The sequence below is a fragment of the Rhineura floridana genome, chromosome 7 (genome assembly GCF_030035675.1).
Source record: "Rhineura floridana isolate rRhiFlo1 chromosome 7, rRhiFlo1.hap2, whole genome shotgun sequence".
NCBI classification, from domain to species: domain Eukaryota; kingdom Metazoa; phylum Chordata; class Lepidosauria; order Squamata; family Rhineuridae; genus Rhineura; species Rhineura floridana.
Window position 1 is genome coordinate 135360806 of NC_084486.1, and position 16477 is coordinate 135377282.

The 16477-nt window shown below is 44.8% G+C and overlaps 1 protein-coding gene across 1 annotated transcript in view; it reads right to left on the reverse strand.

Moving 5' to 3' along the window:
- The window catches only part of SPATA16 (spermatogenesis associated 16), a 199766-nt gene that overhangs the window by 151664 nt on the left and 31625 nt on the right, over positions 1 to 16477 (reverse strand). The window contains exon 2 of the mRNA XM_061634505.1: positions 10466 to 10611. Coding sequence (XP_061490489.1) covers positions 10466 to 10611 — 146 coding nt within the window. The remainder of the gene's footprint in view (positions 1 to 10465; positions 10612 to 16477) is intronic.

Genomic DNA, 16477 nt, shown 5'->3' on the forward strand with positions numbered 1-16477 from the left:
TGGCTTACAGTGCACTTGCTAACTAGCAGATGAATATGTGAAGTGACTTGGAATGCACCATATGGGAGCTGAAATGAAATGTCCATCCATGATGAATACTGATAGTGCAGCAATCAATCAAATGATGAATGTGGCCGGTGAGTGTCCAAAATGCAGAGAAAGTTCACAGACCTGAGGGGATACTGACTAACTATCATTCATCGAGTGAGTGTCTGAAAATACAGAGAGAGATTAGGAATGTGGACAAACCCCTTAACCATTGCAGACATGATACATGCCATCATTTTTGACATCTGCCAGATCTGCCCCAGGTTGTTAACAGTTTTTTGGTTTGTAAGAAATCCGGTAAATAATAATAATAATAGTAATATATAAGCCAATATTTTTTATCTCTCCTGAGCCCTCCATTTTAAAACATTTTCTTAAGAAACCACATTTGTGGGAAATGGACACTCTTTTGACACATCAGCGATCAAAGTGATCAAGTGATTCTTACATCGTTTAGTTTGAAATGTGACTATTCAGGCCTGGCGCTATTGGTTGAAGAGCCCCTCACTGGGCACATCGCTGTTCACTGCCCTCCCTACCAACTCTCTGGATGCTGTTCAGTGGGAAGTGGTGGTGTCACTCCTATCAGCGGTAGCCACCTGCCATTTTAAGTTACTCAAAAGGTATTGGCCATAGATCTATGAAATTTGTAGCTCTAACTTTTAGGTAGGGCTGGGGCATTGCAATCTTTTATTTATTTATTTGTTTCACACATGTATACCTCGCCTTTCCAGACAAACTTTTTATTGTTTATTTTATTTTATCTATAGAATTTCTTAGTCGCCCATCTGGCTGGCTATCCAGCCACTCTGGGCAACGTACAAAATAGGCATACAAATATAATAGACGTTAAAAATCTGAAAACAATGATGATAAAATCTAGCCCACCCCAAAAGCCTGCCTGAAGAACCAGGTTTGCACGGCCCGGCGGAAACTCATTATAGAGGGGACATGGCGGAGATCATTTGGGAGGGAGTTCCACAGGGTAGGGGCCACAATTGAAAAAGCCCTCGCTCTAGTCCGCACCAGTCTGGCTGTTTTGACTGATGAGATAGAGAGAAGGTCTTTTGAGGCTGATCTTGTTGGGCGGCATAGCTGATGATGCTGGAGTCGCTCCTTCAGATAGACTGGGCCAAGACCGTATAGGGATTTAAAGGTCAAAACCAACACCTTGAATTGGGCCTGGCAAGCAATTGGTAACCAGTGCAACTCTTTTAGCACTGGAGTTATGTGATCTCGCCAGCGGCTGCCTTTAATCAGGTGCGCTGCCGCGTTCTGTACCAGTTGCAGCTCCTGGACGGTTTTCAAGGGTAGCCGCACGTAGGACACATTACAGTAGTCTAGGCAAGAGGAGACCAGGGCATGTACCACCGATGGGAGTAGATTGAGAAGGTAGGGGCGCAGCCTTGGTATCAGATGGAGTTGATACAGCGCTGCCTGGCTCACAGCCGAGACCTGAGCTTCCATGGACAGTTGGGAGTCAAGAATGATCCTGAGGCTGCGGACCTGGTCTTTCAGGGGCAATTGTACCCCGTTGAGCACCAGGTCCAAATCCCCTAACCTTCCCTTGTCTCCCACGAACAGTACCTTGGTTTTGTCAGGGTTCAGTTTCAGCTTATTCCTTCCCATCTAGCCACTCACCGACTCCAGGCACTTGGACAGGGTTTCTACAGCGAACCTCGGTGAAGATTTAAATGAGAGATAGAGCTGCGTGTCATTGTGAATTCATGATGATTTGTGCTTACGAAGTTGTCAGGGCAGTTATCCGTGATCCTGCTTTCCATACTGTTTGGGCCATGCTGCTTCATTTCCAAGCAATGTATGTCCTGTAACTTCTTCTGAAATCCTGTAGCTTTTTATATCACAAATCAGCAGGGTGGGTGGGGGTTCATTATAGAGCTATTTGTTTTGTTGTAGTATAGTCCTAGGGTGCTCTTCCAGACAGCAATAATGTGGTAACATTGGTGAAGCATTGCAGAAGTATTAAAGCAGAATATGTGGACGATCCAGCATAAGTCCACCACTGGTGGGCTATAATTGCGTGAATGACTTGTTGCAGAATACACCTGCAAACTCCCAAGACCACCAGTCTGGATGGTCCTTTGCTCTATGTTAATTCAAGGTGCACAGGGGCAAGGAGCCCCATGCGTTAGCCGTTCAGGCAGCAGGCAGCTGGACATGCCATTTTTCGTTTCAAAGAAAAAATGGAATGGGGCGACAGAGACAGTGAGCAACCGTCAAGCCACCTCATAACGGTGTTAAAAGTGTGCTTACAGGCAGAGTTTGAAAGATTCCCCCTGTCGTGGAATTTATGACTAGGTTCTTTTTGAACGACACCCCATTTAAAAATCTGCCTGAAACTGGTGGGACACACTTAGTCCCATTCCCTCTGAGAACTGGAGTGGAGGGAACCAGACTTTAATAAGGTTTCTCATCTGTCTACGGATCTGGCTACAGAAGCCTGATCTGCATGTATGTGGCTCCTAGCTGCACTGAGACATTATTCTGTGCAAATAAAAGTCAACAAAATTATCTTTGTGCATTTAAAAAAAAAAGTAATTAGCTACATCATGGTGTCCCTGTACTGCCTCTGAAGGATGAATCCAGTCTGCTGTTGATAAAGAGCAAGGGTTTTGCAGGGGTTGTGAGACATGCATGAGAATTAAGGAATCACCCAGCAAACACAGACAGAAAATGAAGATTTGAACCAGCCTTGAGCCACAATTGCTATCTAACAACTCTAATGCAGTAATGAGAGTTAAGACTCAACAGAAAGCATTTTTTTAAAAACATAATGAGTGGTTGAGAGCTAATTATAGTTGAAATACTCAGTATAATTTATTTATCCTTTTTTTTCCTTTAGAGAAAAATACAGCTATTGATTATGCTTCAGTTTCTTCCCATGCTAATTGTATCCCTGACCATTTTCATACTGAAGCGCTGTATGTATTTGCTCCTGCTGACCTGCTTTTAGTAATGCAAACGGCATGGGGCGGCAGATGTATTCTGCATTGTAATCTGACCATCATTCCCTGGCATATTCCATTTTCCTCTTATATGCCCTCTTAATAGGCAAGCAGTGTGTAACCAGTTCACACATTTACCTTTATGTGATGTTAGTGAAGCTTATCTGTATTAAGAGAGGCATGACTGCCAACTCCATGAATAGAACCAAACACCGGATCCAAGCCGTTCTCCCACCCACGTCAGTGGACAGTCCCATGTACAGACATTATTGTGCATTGTTTATTTATAAGTGGGACCTGCAACAAAATATTGCAGTGTACGGTGCTGGGTTCCAACCAGCCAGCTACGCCCTCTTCAGCCACACTCCATTCCATTCCCCTTCTCCTAGTTTTCTATTCTTCCCAATAATCACCAGGCATTCTGTGGCCATTGACCATGCTCAGTCCTTAATGGGCTGTTTCTGGTTTGTTGGTTTGTTTACCCTTAGAATTATCCCCCAGCCCCAAAGCTGTTTGTACTACTGCAGACCTCGGCTGCTGCCATCTCCCTTCATGCGTGTGGGTGGTACTGTTTTGGTTACATAAGTAGTAAAACTGAGAGAAGTGAGTTAGCTGTATTTTGAAACAGTTGGGGAATAGGAACGTAGGAAGCTGCCTTATACTGAGTGAGACCATTGGCTCATCGAGCTCAGTATTGCCTACGCTGACTGGCAGCCGCTCTCCAGGATTTTAGACAGGGGTCCCCAGTTCTACCTGGAGATGCCGGGAACTGAACCTGGGACCTTCTGTATGCAAGGCAGATGCTCTGTCACTGAGCTACGATTGACAGCTTCAACACAGAACATTGTCAAAACATTTAAGTGTATAAAATACAAAAAAAAGGAAGAGAAAACAAAAGAGAGTAAGGCAAAGGAGCAGATACAAAAATCAGCCAGCAGCAGTGGCTGTTTAGAATCATGGTTATTAAATATAATCCACAAATTATAATCTGCCTATCTGGCAGAGCAGCTTCAGTAATAAAAGCCCAGAGCAGCTCCCTCCAGGATAGCAAACAGAGAAGTCCCTTTGAGGCAGAGGAGCTCCACGTGAGGACTGAAGCCCAGAGAAGTCCCTTTGAGGCAGAGGAGCTCCATGTGAGGACTGAAGCCCAGAGAAGTCCCTTTGAGGCAGAGGAGCTCCATGTGAGGACTGAAGCCCTTGTGCCTCCACAACTCCAAGTAGCACAGAATGGATCTGGCACAGCCCCTGGCCAGGATTCAGAGCACTGAACCCCCAGACTCTTTAAAGGAGCAGAGTAAGGATGGTGGGGATCCTCTCAGTGGGCCACAGCTCATTCAGCTCTGGTCTCTAAGGATGCTTTTTCATTTCTTCATTTCAGTTATTTATTCCTCACTTTTCAGGGTCAAGCTCTCGCAAAGCAACATATATAGAGAAATAAAAACAATGGAATGTCAGGATTCAGCATTTGGATTAGATCACAAAATTTCTCTTAGGGAAAGACACTAGTAAACCCAGTTTCTAATTGCTAGTGGAGGATTCCTTCTAGATGCAAAGAGCAGTTTCAGGGTCTGATTTTCCTTGAAATGATAGCCACTGGGAAGGGGCATGGATCAGTGTGATAGAGCATCTCCTTTGTATCCAAAGGTCCCAAGTTCAACCCCTGACATCTCGAGGTGGGTCCGGGAGATTCCCCTGCCTGAAATCCTGGACAGATCCTGCCAGTCAGTGAAGACAATATTGAGCTAGATGGACCAATGGTCTGACTTGATATTATAGAATCATAGAATAGTAGAGTTGGAAGGAGCCTATAAAACCATCAAGTCCAACCCCTTGTGCAATGCAGGAATCCAAATCAAAGCATTCCCCACAGATGGCTGTCCAGCTGCCTCTTGAAGGCCTCCAGTGTCGGACAGCCCACTACCTCTCTAGGTAATTGATTCCATTGTTGTATGACTCTAATAATTAGGAAGTTCTTCCTGATGTCCAGTTGAAATCTGGCTTCCTGCAACTTGAGCCTGTTATTCCATGTCCTGCACTCTGGGACGATCAAGAAGAGATCCCGGCCCTCCTCTATGTGACAACCTTTCATGTACTTGAAGAGTGCTATCATATCTCCCCTCAGTCTTCTCTTCTCCAGGCTAAACATGCCCGGTTCTTTCGGTCTCTCCTCATAGGGCTTGGTTTCCAGTCCCCTGATCATCCTTGTTGCCCTCCTCTGAACCTGTTCCAGTTTGTCTGCATCCTTCTTGAAGTGCGGAGACCAGAACTGGACACAGTACTCAAGATGAGGCCTAACCAGTGCTGAATAGAGGGCAACTAATACTTCATGTGATTTGGAAACTATACTTCTGTTAATGCAGCCTAAAATACCATTTGTCTTTTTTGCAGCCGCATCACACTGTTGGCTCATATTCAGCTTGTGATCAACGACAATTCCAAGATCCTTCTCACATGTCATATTGCTGAGCCAAGTATCCCCCATCTTATAACTGTGCATTTCGTTTCTGTTTCCTAAGTGTAGAACTTTGCATTTATCCCTGTTGAATTTCATTCTGTTTTCAGCCCAATGCTCCAGCCTATAAAGGTCCCTTTGAATTTTGTTTTTGTCTTCCATGGTATTAGCTACGCCCCCCAATTTTGTTTCATCTGCAAATTTGATAAGCATGCTCTGTACCTCCTCATCCAAGTCGTTAATAAAAATGTTGAAGAGCACTGGGCCCAGGACCGAGCCCTGTGGTACCCCACTCGTTACTTCTGCCCAGTTTGAGAAGGAACCATTGATAAGCACTCTTTGAGTATGATTCTGGAGCCAACTGTGGATCCACCTGATAGTTGTTCCATCCAGCCCACATATAGCTAGCTTGCTAATCAGAATATCATGGGGCACTTTGTCAAAAGCTTTGCTGAAGTCGAGATATATTATGTCCACAGCATTCCCACAGTCTACAAGGGAGGTTACCCCGTCAAAAAAATGAGATACGATTAGTTTGGCAGGATTTGTTCTTCATAAATCCATGTTGGCTCCTAGTAATCACTGCATTGTTTTCAAGGTGCTTACAGATTGACTGCTTTATAGTCTGCTCCAGAGTTTTTCCAGGGATTGACGTTAGGCTGACTGGTCTGTAGTTCCCTGGTTCCTCCCTTTTGCCTTTTTTGAAGATAGGGACAACATTAGCTCTCCTCCAGTCATCCGGTTCTCCACGATTTCGCAAAGATAATAGACAGTGGTTCTGAGAGTTCTTCAGCCACTTCCTTCAATACTCTGATGCAGTTTATTGGGCCCTGCTGATTTGAACTCGTTCAAAGTGATTAGGTATTCCTTGACCGTTTGTCTATCAGTCATAAGCTCCAATCCTGCCCCTTTTACTTCATGCTTCCCGGGAGGGTCATAGACCCTTTTTTGGGAGAAGACTGAGCCAAAGTAGGAATTGAGGACTTCTGCCTTTTCTTTGTTATCTGTTATCATTTTGCCATCCTCATTGAGTAGCTGTGCCACTGTTTCTTTTCTCTGTCTTTTACTATGGACATACCTGAAGAAAGCTTTTTTGTTGCTTTTAGCATCTCTTGTTAACCTCAGCTCATTCTCAGCTTTAGCCTTCCTGATGCCATCCCTGTAATTCCGTGATACCTGCCTGTACTCTTCCTTTGTGACCTGGCCTTCTTTCCATTTCCTGTATGTGTCCTTTTTTGTTTTCAGGTAATCTCTAAGCTTTTTGTGAAGCCACATTGGCTTCTTCTGCTGTTCCCCCCCTTTTTTTCCTTGTTGGAATTGTTTGCCATTGCGCTTTTAGAATTTCCTTTTTTTAGAAACTCCCACCCACCTTGGGCTCCTTATCTCATTAGGGTGGCTTTTTGTGCTGGGTAGGGAGAGATCAAGAGCATTGGTTGCCAGCCCTACACCTCCATTTTCAGGAGCTGTTCACTGGGTGGTGCAGAGCCACTATGCTAGCTTCCTGGCAGTGGATTGCTGTTGTTTACCGGGAGGAAGAAAGTGGTGAGGTGGTGGGGATGATGGCACAGTGCAAATGCACCAATGGAGCCACCTGGTGAGCTGCTTCTGTCCGTTGCGTTGGCCTGACTCCATGGCTCTTCATGTGTTGGGACTAAAATCTTCCAAGGAAAGTTGTCCTTACGTGTGGAGCCCCCCTACCCCCACAATCTAGAACCTTGCATGGTCACGAGTCTCTGCTGCAGACATTCAGTCCTTACACATGGAAGATGGTGGGGTCAATGGTGGCCAGTGGCTCCATGTCAGTGGGGCAATGGGATCTGGTCCAGGTTTTCATCCGAACTTTCAAGGTGTCTTGGACAAAGCAACTTGGGCAGCTCATTGAAAATTGGGACTAAAACCCGGAGCGGTTTCCACTGCCTCAATGACATGGAGCCACCAGCCACCACTGGGTGCGGTTTGGCCAACCGGAACATGACAGAGCAGCTGGGGGCGGCAAGTGTGCCCTCACTCTCCCCAGTGGGAAAGATATGAGGAGGGAATGCCTGATCAGGGCTTGTAACAAGCAGAAAACCACGACACTCCTCCTGCCTGTCCCCAGCAGTCCTGCTTCTGCTTGAGCCCTCAGGTGGCAGCTATTTATAGTTGTTTTTTTAAAGTGAAAGTTAATTGCTTTCACATGATTACCATCGTGTCCAGTTTGTCCCTAAAAGTAAACATTTCTGGGATGCAAAAGTGAAGTGTGCCTCTATCTTTGCTTTGGAAAAGATCACCAGCGAGGGCACAGCAATCAGATGTTTTGAGTAGTATTGGGCTAAAATCTTGGGATAAGGCTGTAAGAGAGACGTGGGGAACCTTGTTCAGCCCAAAGGCTACATTCCCTTCTGGGGAGCCTTCTGAGGGCCACATGCTGTGATGGGCAGAACAATGGTTTTAAATATTACCAGGAAAAAGTGGGCGGAGCAAGGGTTGTAAATTTTACCTTTGACCCATAGGCTACTTTCTACTTCAACTCAATTTCCCCTCTCTACCTTCCATCCAGGGAAGCAAAAGGCATGATCCGACTTCAAGGACGCATTCCAGGCAAAAATACTCAAGGAGAGTGCAGAGCAAGGTTGGTTGGTGAGAGATGTGGCCAGGGGAGAGTTGGGGTGGTGGGTAGAACCCCACGGGCCAGGTAGTGTGGCCTCGAGAGCTACATTTGGTCCGCACCCCTGCTGTAAAGCACCTCCCCATGTTACAGTGGGTCTTAAAGAGTGGATTTCTTACATTGTAAATTGTATTAATGCATACAACAGGCTTTTTTCCCCTCTTGTACAATAGCTGCCACAAATATCTACATAATTGTTATGCATTGCACTCATTATGCAAACATTATCATCCAAAAAGTTGGTCACCCAACTACAGATAAGTTAATAAAAGGACTGCTTGAGTAATTTGTGCAATATTTCCTGCTCCAATAATTAAGAAACAATGACCAACTTAAGGCAACCATTTGTCTTCCAGAAGGTCCTCTGCGTAAGATAATGAAATGAGTTTTAACCCCTACATGTAATCGCAAGGTCAGTCTATTTCGTGAATGGCAGGAAGCCCTTCCATCTGCAGAAGGGACAGTCTAGATCCAATCCCCAGTCATTAACTTGAAGCTAAGAATATAATTAAATAATCCCAAGTATGCTTCAAATATACATGTGTAGTTTTTATATGTAAAATGCTTTCCCATTTTTAGTTTATCGTAGTGAAACTGTGATTATGTTCATCCTGTTTCAGAGTCCTGTTCCTGTCCTTTGTTTGCACTGATGCCCCTCCCATTTTTTGCTCTTACCCTTGACATGACCCCCCCCTTAGGTTGCTCTGCTGCTCAGTCTTGGGTCCCAACCCATGAACTGACCAGATTTTGATGGACTACAACTCCCATCATCCCTGATCATTGGCCATGCTGGCTAGGGCTGATGGGAGTTGGAGTGCAACAAGATCCGGAGGGCCAAATATTTTCTAGCCCTGCTCTAAGATATGGAAGATCCAATCTATTAAGCAGGGATAGGTAACCTTTTTTTCCCCCTAGGACCACGTTCACCCTGTTTTTTATGATGTTATTTGGTTGTTTTTAACTTTTTTAATGATGTGTTTTAAAATGATTGTAACCTTCCCTGGAACCTCTAGGTGAAGGCCAGATAACAATAACAACAACAATAATCTACAGACTTGGTGTGTGTTTTTTTAAATCCCTCCTCACATCCCCCTTCAGACTAACAGCAACGCCCATATCTGATACCAGCAATGATACGGAGTTTGGATTATTGGAGTGGTGGTGGATGGCAGAGAGCGAGAGCGAGAGCGAGAGCGAGCTGTAATGCTGTGCTCTGCTGTGAGTAAAAACAGTACAAGAACAATATATTTGAGGGAATATTTGAGGGGGAAAGAACCAGTGTCGGGGGGAAAGCCACTGAAGTTCAGAGCAAACAGGATCGCTCCACAGAGATGGAGTATACTCGAACCATTAAAAAATCCAGTGCTAAATGCAAATTCAGTGAAATTCTCGCCCATCCCTAGCTCTGCAGGACAAGGTGGGGTTTTTTGTTTGGTCTGTCCTGAATCTTTCAACATTCGGCTTCATTGGATGTTCTGGAGTTCTAGTGTTATGAGAGAAGGAGAAAAAGTTTTCTCGGTCCCCTTTCTCCACGCCATGCTTAATTTTATACACTTGCATCATGTCCCCTCTGGCTTGCCTTTTCTCTAAACTAAAAAGCCCCAGACGTTGCAATCTTTTCTCCTAGAGGTGTCGCTCAAGCCCCTTGATCATTACTTCAATACCTTTTACTGCATCGGAAGGCAGCAGGCAAGCTCAAAGGGTGCAGGGGAGGCTGTGTGGCACACAAACCTCCATCCTCCAACATTTTGACACTGTTCTCTGTCCTTCAGCATCTGCTGCTTGAGGTAGCTGCCTCATTTTGCCTAATGGTATGGCTGGCCCTGTCTGATGAATGGGGATGATTTGCACCCTAACAGTGTGCTGTGCTTGATGGAGAGGTCTCTACCTTCTCCTGTCCCAGTGCTATGTCTACTTTCCTTTTTGTGCTGCAACCAAAACTGGTGGGGATCTTGGGGGAACCAGAAAAAATCCAATCCTTAGGGGTCTAAATTAGGTCCCTGGGCTGGAGGCTAACCAACCCCTGCCATGTAGGATTTTACACTAAAACCTTGTTTCCCATTTATGTGCACTAAAGCCCATTGATTTCAGTGGGAATAAACACAAGAGACTAGGTGCAGTTTTGCAAGGTTAGAGATTAATGCAAGGAGCCTGATGTTCTTGGAAGCTAATGAGCAGCCAGCGCAGTTGCCATGGTACCTACACTTTCTGGACCACAAGATCAAGCATGAGTTCTTGAACATTTCTTTTGTCCAAGACTGATCTTTGCGCATACACTTACAAATATGTGCTCGAAGTCTCCTCTGAAAAGTCTCCTCTTGCATTAAGGTTTTGGTTTGTTTTTGCTTTTACCTGTGTGAATGATTCAGTGCAAGGTCGGGCTTTCTCATCTTCAGGTAGCAGATTACAAGCTTTGTTTCAATAAAACTGGCAATGCTTGAAATGTCTTTTGGAGAGGCTTCAAAGGGTTTCCCTAAAGCTGCACCTTTGCTGCAAAGCTGCCAAGAAACAACAACAAAAAATGCCCACTTGCTACTGGCTTGATGATACAATACTGCATGATAAGTACATTATGCTTCCAGTTGAAACATGAAATAATCAAACCACTATTGTGTTCAACGCACTCTGCACATGTCAATATAATGTAGGCTTACAACAGCCCTGTAAGGTAGGCCGGTATTACATTGTAGCCATGGGGAGAAACTGAGGCTGAGAGATAGTGACAGTAATGAGTCCATGGCAGGGGGTGGCATTTGAAGGGGTGGTGAGATTTCTTGTTCATACACAGCAGCACTCTAAGAAAATGTTATTGGTTATTCTGCTTGATTGCACAGTATCAGCTGTGGCCTACCTGATATAAAGGTTGAGGGAGGTGGGTGAGAATTGTCCAACAAAGGGATATAATTTTCAAAGGATTAACAATAATGTATATTCTCCTCAATCATTTGATTTGATGTGTTACTTTTATGGAACTGCTAACCCACCCTGGAACCTTGATACTGAGAAAGGTGGGCTAGAAATAAACTGAAAAAATAATCCCTCTAATATGCTCAGTGATGGATTTGGTTGGTTTCAGAATCTTATTCAAAAAAGTGTGAACTACTGAAGTTGAGACATAACATTCATATGAATCAGCAAGACATGCAGCCCCCTCCCCTTTTTAATAAAGTATCTCGGGAACTTGAATTTCAGACGTGACATTGTAGTGTTCAAAAAGCTTAAAATTGCTGAATTTTAAATTTGTACTCAGATGCATTTCAGCTTTATGCTTTGGCAAATGGTCACAGTAGATTGTCATTGGATTGCGCCCCAGGACTAACTCAAACAGGGCCGGCACCAGAGGGTGGCCAGGTCGGGCCCTTCCCTAGGGCTCCTGCGGCCCAGAGGGGCCCCTGAAGGGTCCCTCTTTAGGGTGGGAGGGTAGCGCTCCCATTTCATGATCCACAGCAGTGTTGAGTCCTGACTTTGCAGAAGATTGCAGTGAGAGAGCTCCCACCCCCATACAGACCATGTAGGGCTTCAATAAGCCCACACACATGCCCCACCTACCTCTCCATTGTTGAGAATGCTGTGTGCGCTGAGCGCACATGCCTGCCATCAACCAAGATGGCAGTGGAGGCTTCCCTAAAGGGCTGATGCTCCTGCTGCCATCTTGGTTGATGGCAGGCATGTGTGTGTGCATAGCATAGTGCACATGCGTGCCATCAACTAAGATGGCAGCAGGGGCATCAGTCCCTTAGGGAAGCCCTCGCCACCATCTTGGTTGATAATATGCATGTATGCACAGAGCACAAGCAGTTAACATGAGGCAATGGGAGAGGTAGGTGCGGCATGCAGGCGGGTGCCACGGGGCCCAGGGCCGGCTGGTGCTGAAGGGCCCACTCATGCCTGGCGCCAGCCCTGAACTCAAAAACATCATTGTGATTGTGCTGGTATAACCATAGTTCCACAATTGGTATGGGAGATGCCTCTGGTGTTCCTGAACTGGTAGCTGAGCCCAGGACATGTGCTTGTCATCTGAAAGTCTTTAAGGTACAAAGGAACATAGGAAGTTGCCTTATGCTGAGCCAGAACATTGGTCCATTTAGCTCAGCATTGTCTATATTGGCTGGAAGCAGCTCTCCAGGATTCAGGCAGCGCTCTCTCCTGGCCCTACCTGGAGATGCTGGGAATTGAACCTGAGACCTTCTACATACCAAGCAGGTGCTCTACCACTGAGATATGGGCCTTGAGCTACGGCTCTTCCCTTTTAAGGACTTTCTTGTGACGATTGAATTAATAGGCAACATTTACAGAACAAAGTCACAAACTAGCACAGGGTGTATGTATATTCATCATGGAATGGTAGAATTGTAGAGTTGGAAAGCGCCTGGGAAGGTATCTAGTCCAGCCCCCGGCTTGATGCAGGAAATCTAGGGCTAGAGCATCTCAAACACATGGCTCTCCTGCCTCTCCTTGAGAGCCGTCAGTGAGGAAAAGCCAACCACACCCCTAGATAATTAGTTCTATTGCTGAACTGATCTTACTGTTGAAAAACGTCACCCAATGTTCAGCCATAAAGTACCCTCCTGTAGGGATGGGCAAAAATGTTTTCTCATTTCCCAATATTAAGTTCAGTTCTCCACATTTCCACTTCAGTTTGCTATTAATTAATTTATTTATTTATACAAAAACCATATAAAAATTCATCCCTATTTTAATGTGAAGTTCTCCTATTATAGGCATGTTAGTATGCAATGTTGCCTTATATGCATTTTTGCAAAGCCATTTCCCTTAAGATAATGCATTCTGTATGTTATCTTCACCAATATATGCATTTTTATGGGCAATTTACCCAAGTATATGCATTGTTGTACACATTACTTGGCTGGAGAACTTTATTGCAAAACCTGAAGAATAGAGAATCTTGAAAGATGGCTGTATTTTGGTTCTCATTTGGGAATAGGATTCAGCACCTTGGACAGCTCCTTGACAGTTTGGACTAAACCCTGGAGCGGATTCCATTGCCCACTGACATGGATCCACCAGCTACCAGTAGCTGGAGGTTATTCACTGGTGGAAGCATGTGTGATGTAGCACCCCATCCCAAATAAACAATGGTAAACTGAATGGTCATGGCCATTTGTGTGCAGGAGGAGAGGGACCTGGGGCATGGACACCGTGCCTTTTGATGTGCCCCTTCCCATGCAAGCCCAGCAAGCCTTAAAGGTGATACTGTGTCATCCACCTGTTTCAGGGAAGGCCTTCTGCCTACAGGATGCTGGGGATCCAGAAAATCCCTTCCACTCTGCTTGTTGCGCACAATGCCTCTCTACTGCTTCACCAGAATTGCTGCATGCTTATGTAATATGCCTGAATTGAGGCGCTATTCACTGCCTATTGTGACGGGTTTTCTAAGAGGATATTAGACCACATGAAGGATGAATTGAGAAAAAAGATATTCTGGGACCACTGAGAACCATTTTCTCCCAATGATCAACGTAGAGCCCAATTTGCATATTCCTTAGTCAGTGGAAATAGGTCATGCCCAAAGAAATAAAAATCTCAGAATGCCTTTTATGCTTCCCCTTGCCCAATAATAATAGAGGACATTCAGATAAGAAGAGGCTGCTTTAATCTATCCATCAAGGAAGCCAAGGAAGAATATAAGTAGAAAAACAATAAAAAGAGGAATAATTTCTGTTCTTAATTCTCACTTAATGGAAGGGAATCATGTGAAAAGTGGCCCACTGAATGCTTTAAGGATGAAATAGGCTTGTTTTCATATTTCACTCCTATTCTTCTCCCATGGAATTTAATGTAGAATAATCACCTTATTACTGCATACTAAAGCATTCTGAATTTCTAATGCAAGGCTAAGGTCTTCTCTCCATTTACATGGAGCAGTTTAAACAGCACCGTGGGAACAGAGAGAGAGAGATCTTTCCCACTGTTTTCTACCTTCTTTTTTCCTTACCACAGTGGTTGCAGAAGGCTGCACTAAAAAGTGAGGTGTCTGACACTTGGGAATCTGTATATTTTTCCTCATGGTGCAAGTAGTGGTGGACGGGAAGAATTAAACCTAGGAAATAACATGTGGGAGGGAGAGAACACTCTCTCCCCAATGTTCCAGCCCCATCCAACTCACCCCATGACTACTTTTACGTCTAAAAGATCATGGAACACCAGTCACACAAATATCTTCCACCTTATCGGCCATATCCACACTATATGTTTAAAGCGGTGTTATACCACTTTAGCAGTCGTGGCTTCCCCAAAAGCATCTTGGGAACTGCAGTTTGTCCTCGAGATGTTTTGGACTACAGCTCTAACTGGCTCCAGCCAGCATGGCTGTGTTTCAACAAACCATAGTTAAGATTAACCACTGTTTATTCAGCTTTGGACATCACACTAAACTGTGGTTACTCTAAAATGGAAGCAAAATCAAAACTGTGGCTTAACATTACAAGCTAATGAGGCCTATGATTGGGACTAATCCCAACAGGAGAAAACACTTACTGTAAAAGGAGATTCAGGAGCAAGGGTTCAGCTGTACTCAAGGGCATTGTTGGAAGGTTGGCCACAAGCCCCAAATACTGGCTCTTTTGTGACTAGGGTCGCCAGGTTCAGGGCCTGAGACTGATCCTGTATCTTTAGGAGAAGAGAAAGTCAGCCAAGTGCAGGTGTTCTTGCAACCCTGTAATGGGAAAAACCACAAGGTGGAATCCTCCCTTCCCCCTGCACAACTTTTAAAGATACAGAAGACCTCTTGGTTGCCAGCCTCCACTTGAACCAGAATGGAACCAGACTGCTGGCACTTAAAATTAAAAAGGTAGCAGAGCAGCTTTTAAACTGACTGAGGGGGGAAACCCGACAGGAGCTGAGAAAGGTCCGGTTCGGAATAAACCTCCCCCCTGGGATAAAAACCAAAGAAATGATGAAATTTTTAAAGGGGTAGGCCTAGAAGTAGGCATTGTGAGAGCAGGGGCACAGGATATAAATTCAGAAGAGCAAAATTACCACAGGCCTAACCACAAGTGCCAAAGACACTTGAAGAGAGACACTGCTTACAAGTGCCTGTACGCTAATGCTAGGAGCCTCCAAACCAAGATGGGAGAACTGGAGTGCTTGGTCTTAGAGGAGAGCATTGATATAGTGAGCATAACGGAGACCTGGTGGAATGGAGAAAACCAGTGGGATACGGTTATCCCTGGATATAAACTATATCGGAAGGACAGGGAAGGACATATTGGTGGCGGAGTCGCTCTATACGTGAAAGAAGGCATTGAATCCAGCAAGCTCGAAACCCCAAAAGAGGCAGACTCCTCCACAGAATCGTTGTGGGTGGTGATACCGTGCCCCAGGAGGGACTTAATACTGGGAACGATCTATCGTCCCCCTGATCAAAATGCTCAGGGAGACCTTGAGATGAGATATGAAATTGAGGAAGCATCCAAACTAGGAAATGTGGTAGTAATGGGTGACTTCAACTACCCGGACATAGACTGGCTGCATATGTGTTCCAGTCATGACAAAGAAGCAAAGGTTCTAGATATTCTAAATGACTATGCCCTAGACCAGTTGGTCATGCAACCGACCAGAGGGACGGCAACCCTGGACTTAATCCTCAGTGGGGACCGGGACCTGGTGCAAGATGTAAGTGTTGTTGAACTGATTGGGAGCAGTGACCACAGTGCTATTAAATTAAACATACATGTAACTGGCCAATTGCCAAGAAAATCCAACACGGTCACATTTGACTTCAAAAGAGGAAACTTCACAAAAATGAGGGGATTGGTAAAAAGAAAGCTGAAAAACAAAGTCCAGAGGGTCACATCACTCGAAAATGCTTGGAAGTTGTTTAAAAACACTATATTAGAAGCTCAACTGGAGTGCATACCGCAGATCAGAAAAGGTACCGCCAGGGCCAAGAAGATGCCAACATGGTTAACGAGCAAAGTCAAGGAAGCTCTTAGAGGCAAAAAGTCTTCCTTCAGAAAATGGAAGTCTTGTCCGAATGAAGAAAATAAAAAAGAACACAAACTCAGGGAAAGTCCTGTCTCAGTAACCTATTAGAATTCTTTGAGAGTGTCAACAAGCATATAGATAGAGGTGATCCAGTGGACATAGTGTACTTAGACTTTCAAAAAGCATTTGACAAGGTACCTCACCAAAGGCTTCTGAGGAAGCTTAGCAGTCATGGAATAAGAGGAGAGGTCCTCTTGTGGATAAGGAATTGGTTAAGAAGCAGAAAGCAGAGAGTAGGAATAAACGGACAGTTCTCCCAATGGAGGGCTGTAGAAAGTGGAGTCCCTCAAGGATCGGTATTGGGACCTGTACTTTTCAACTTGTTCATTAATGACCTAGAATTAGGAGTGAGCAGCG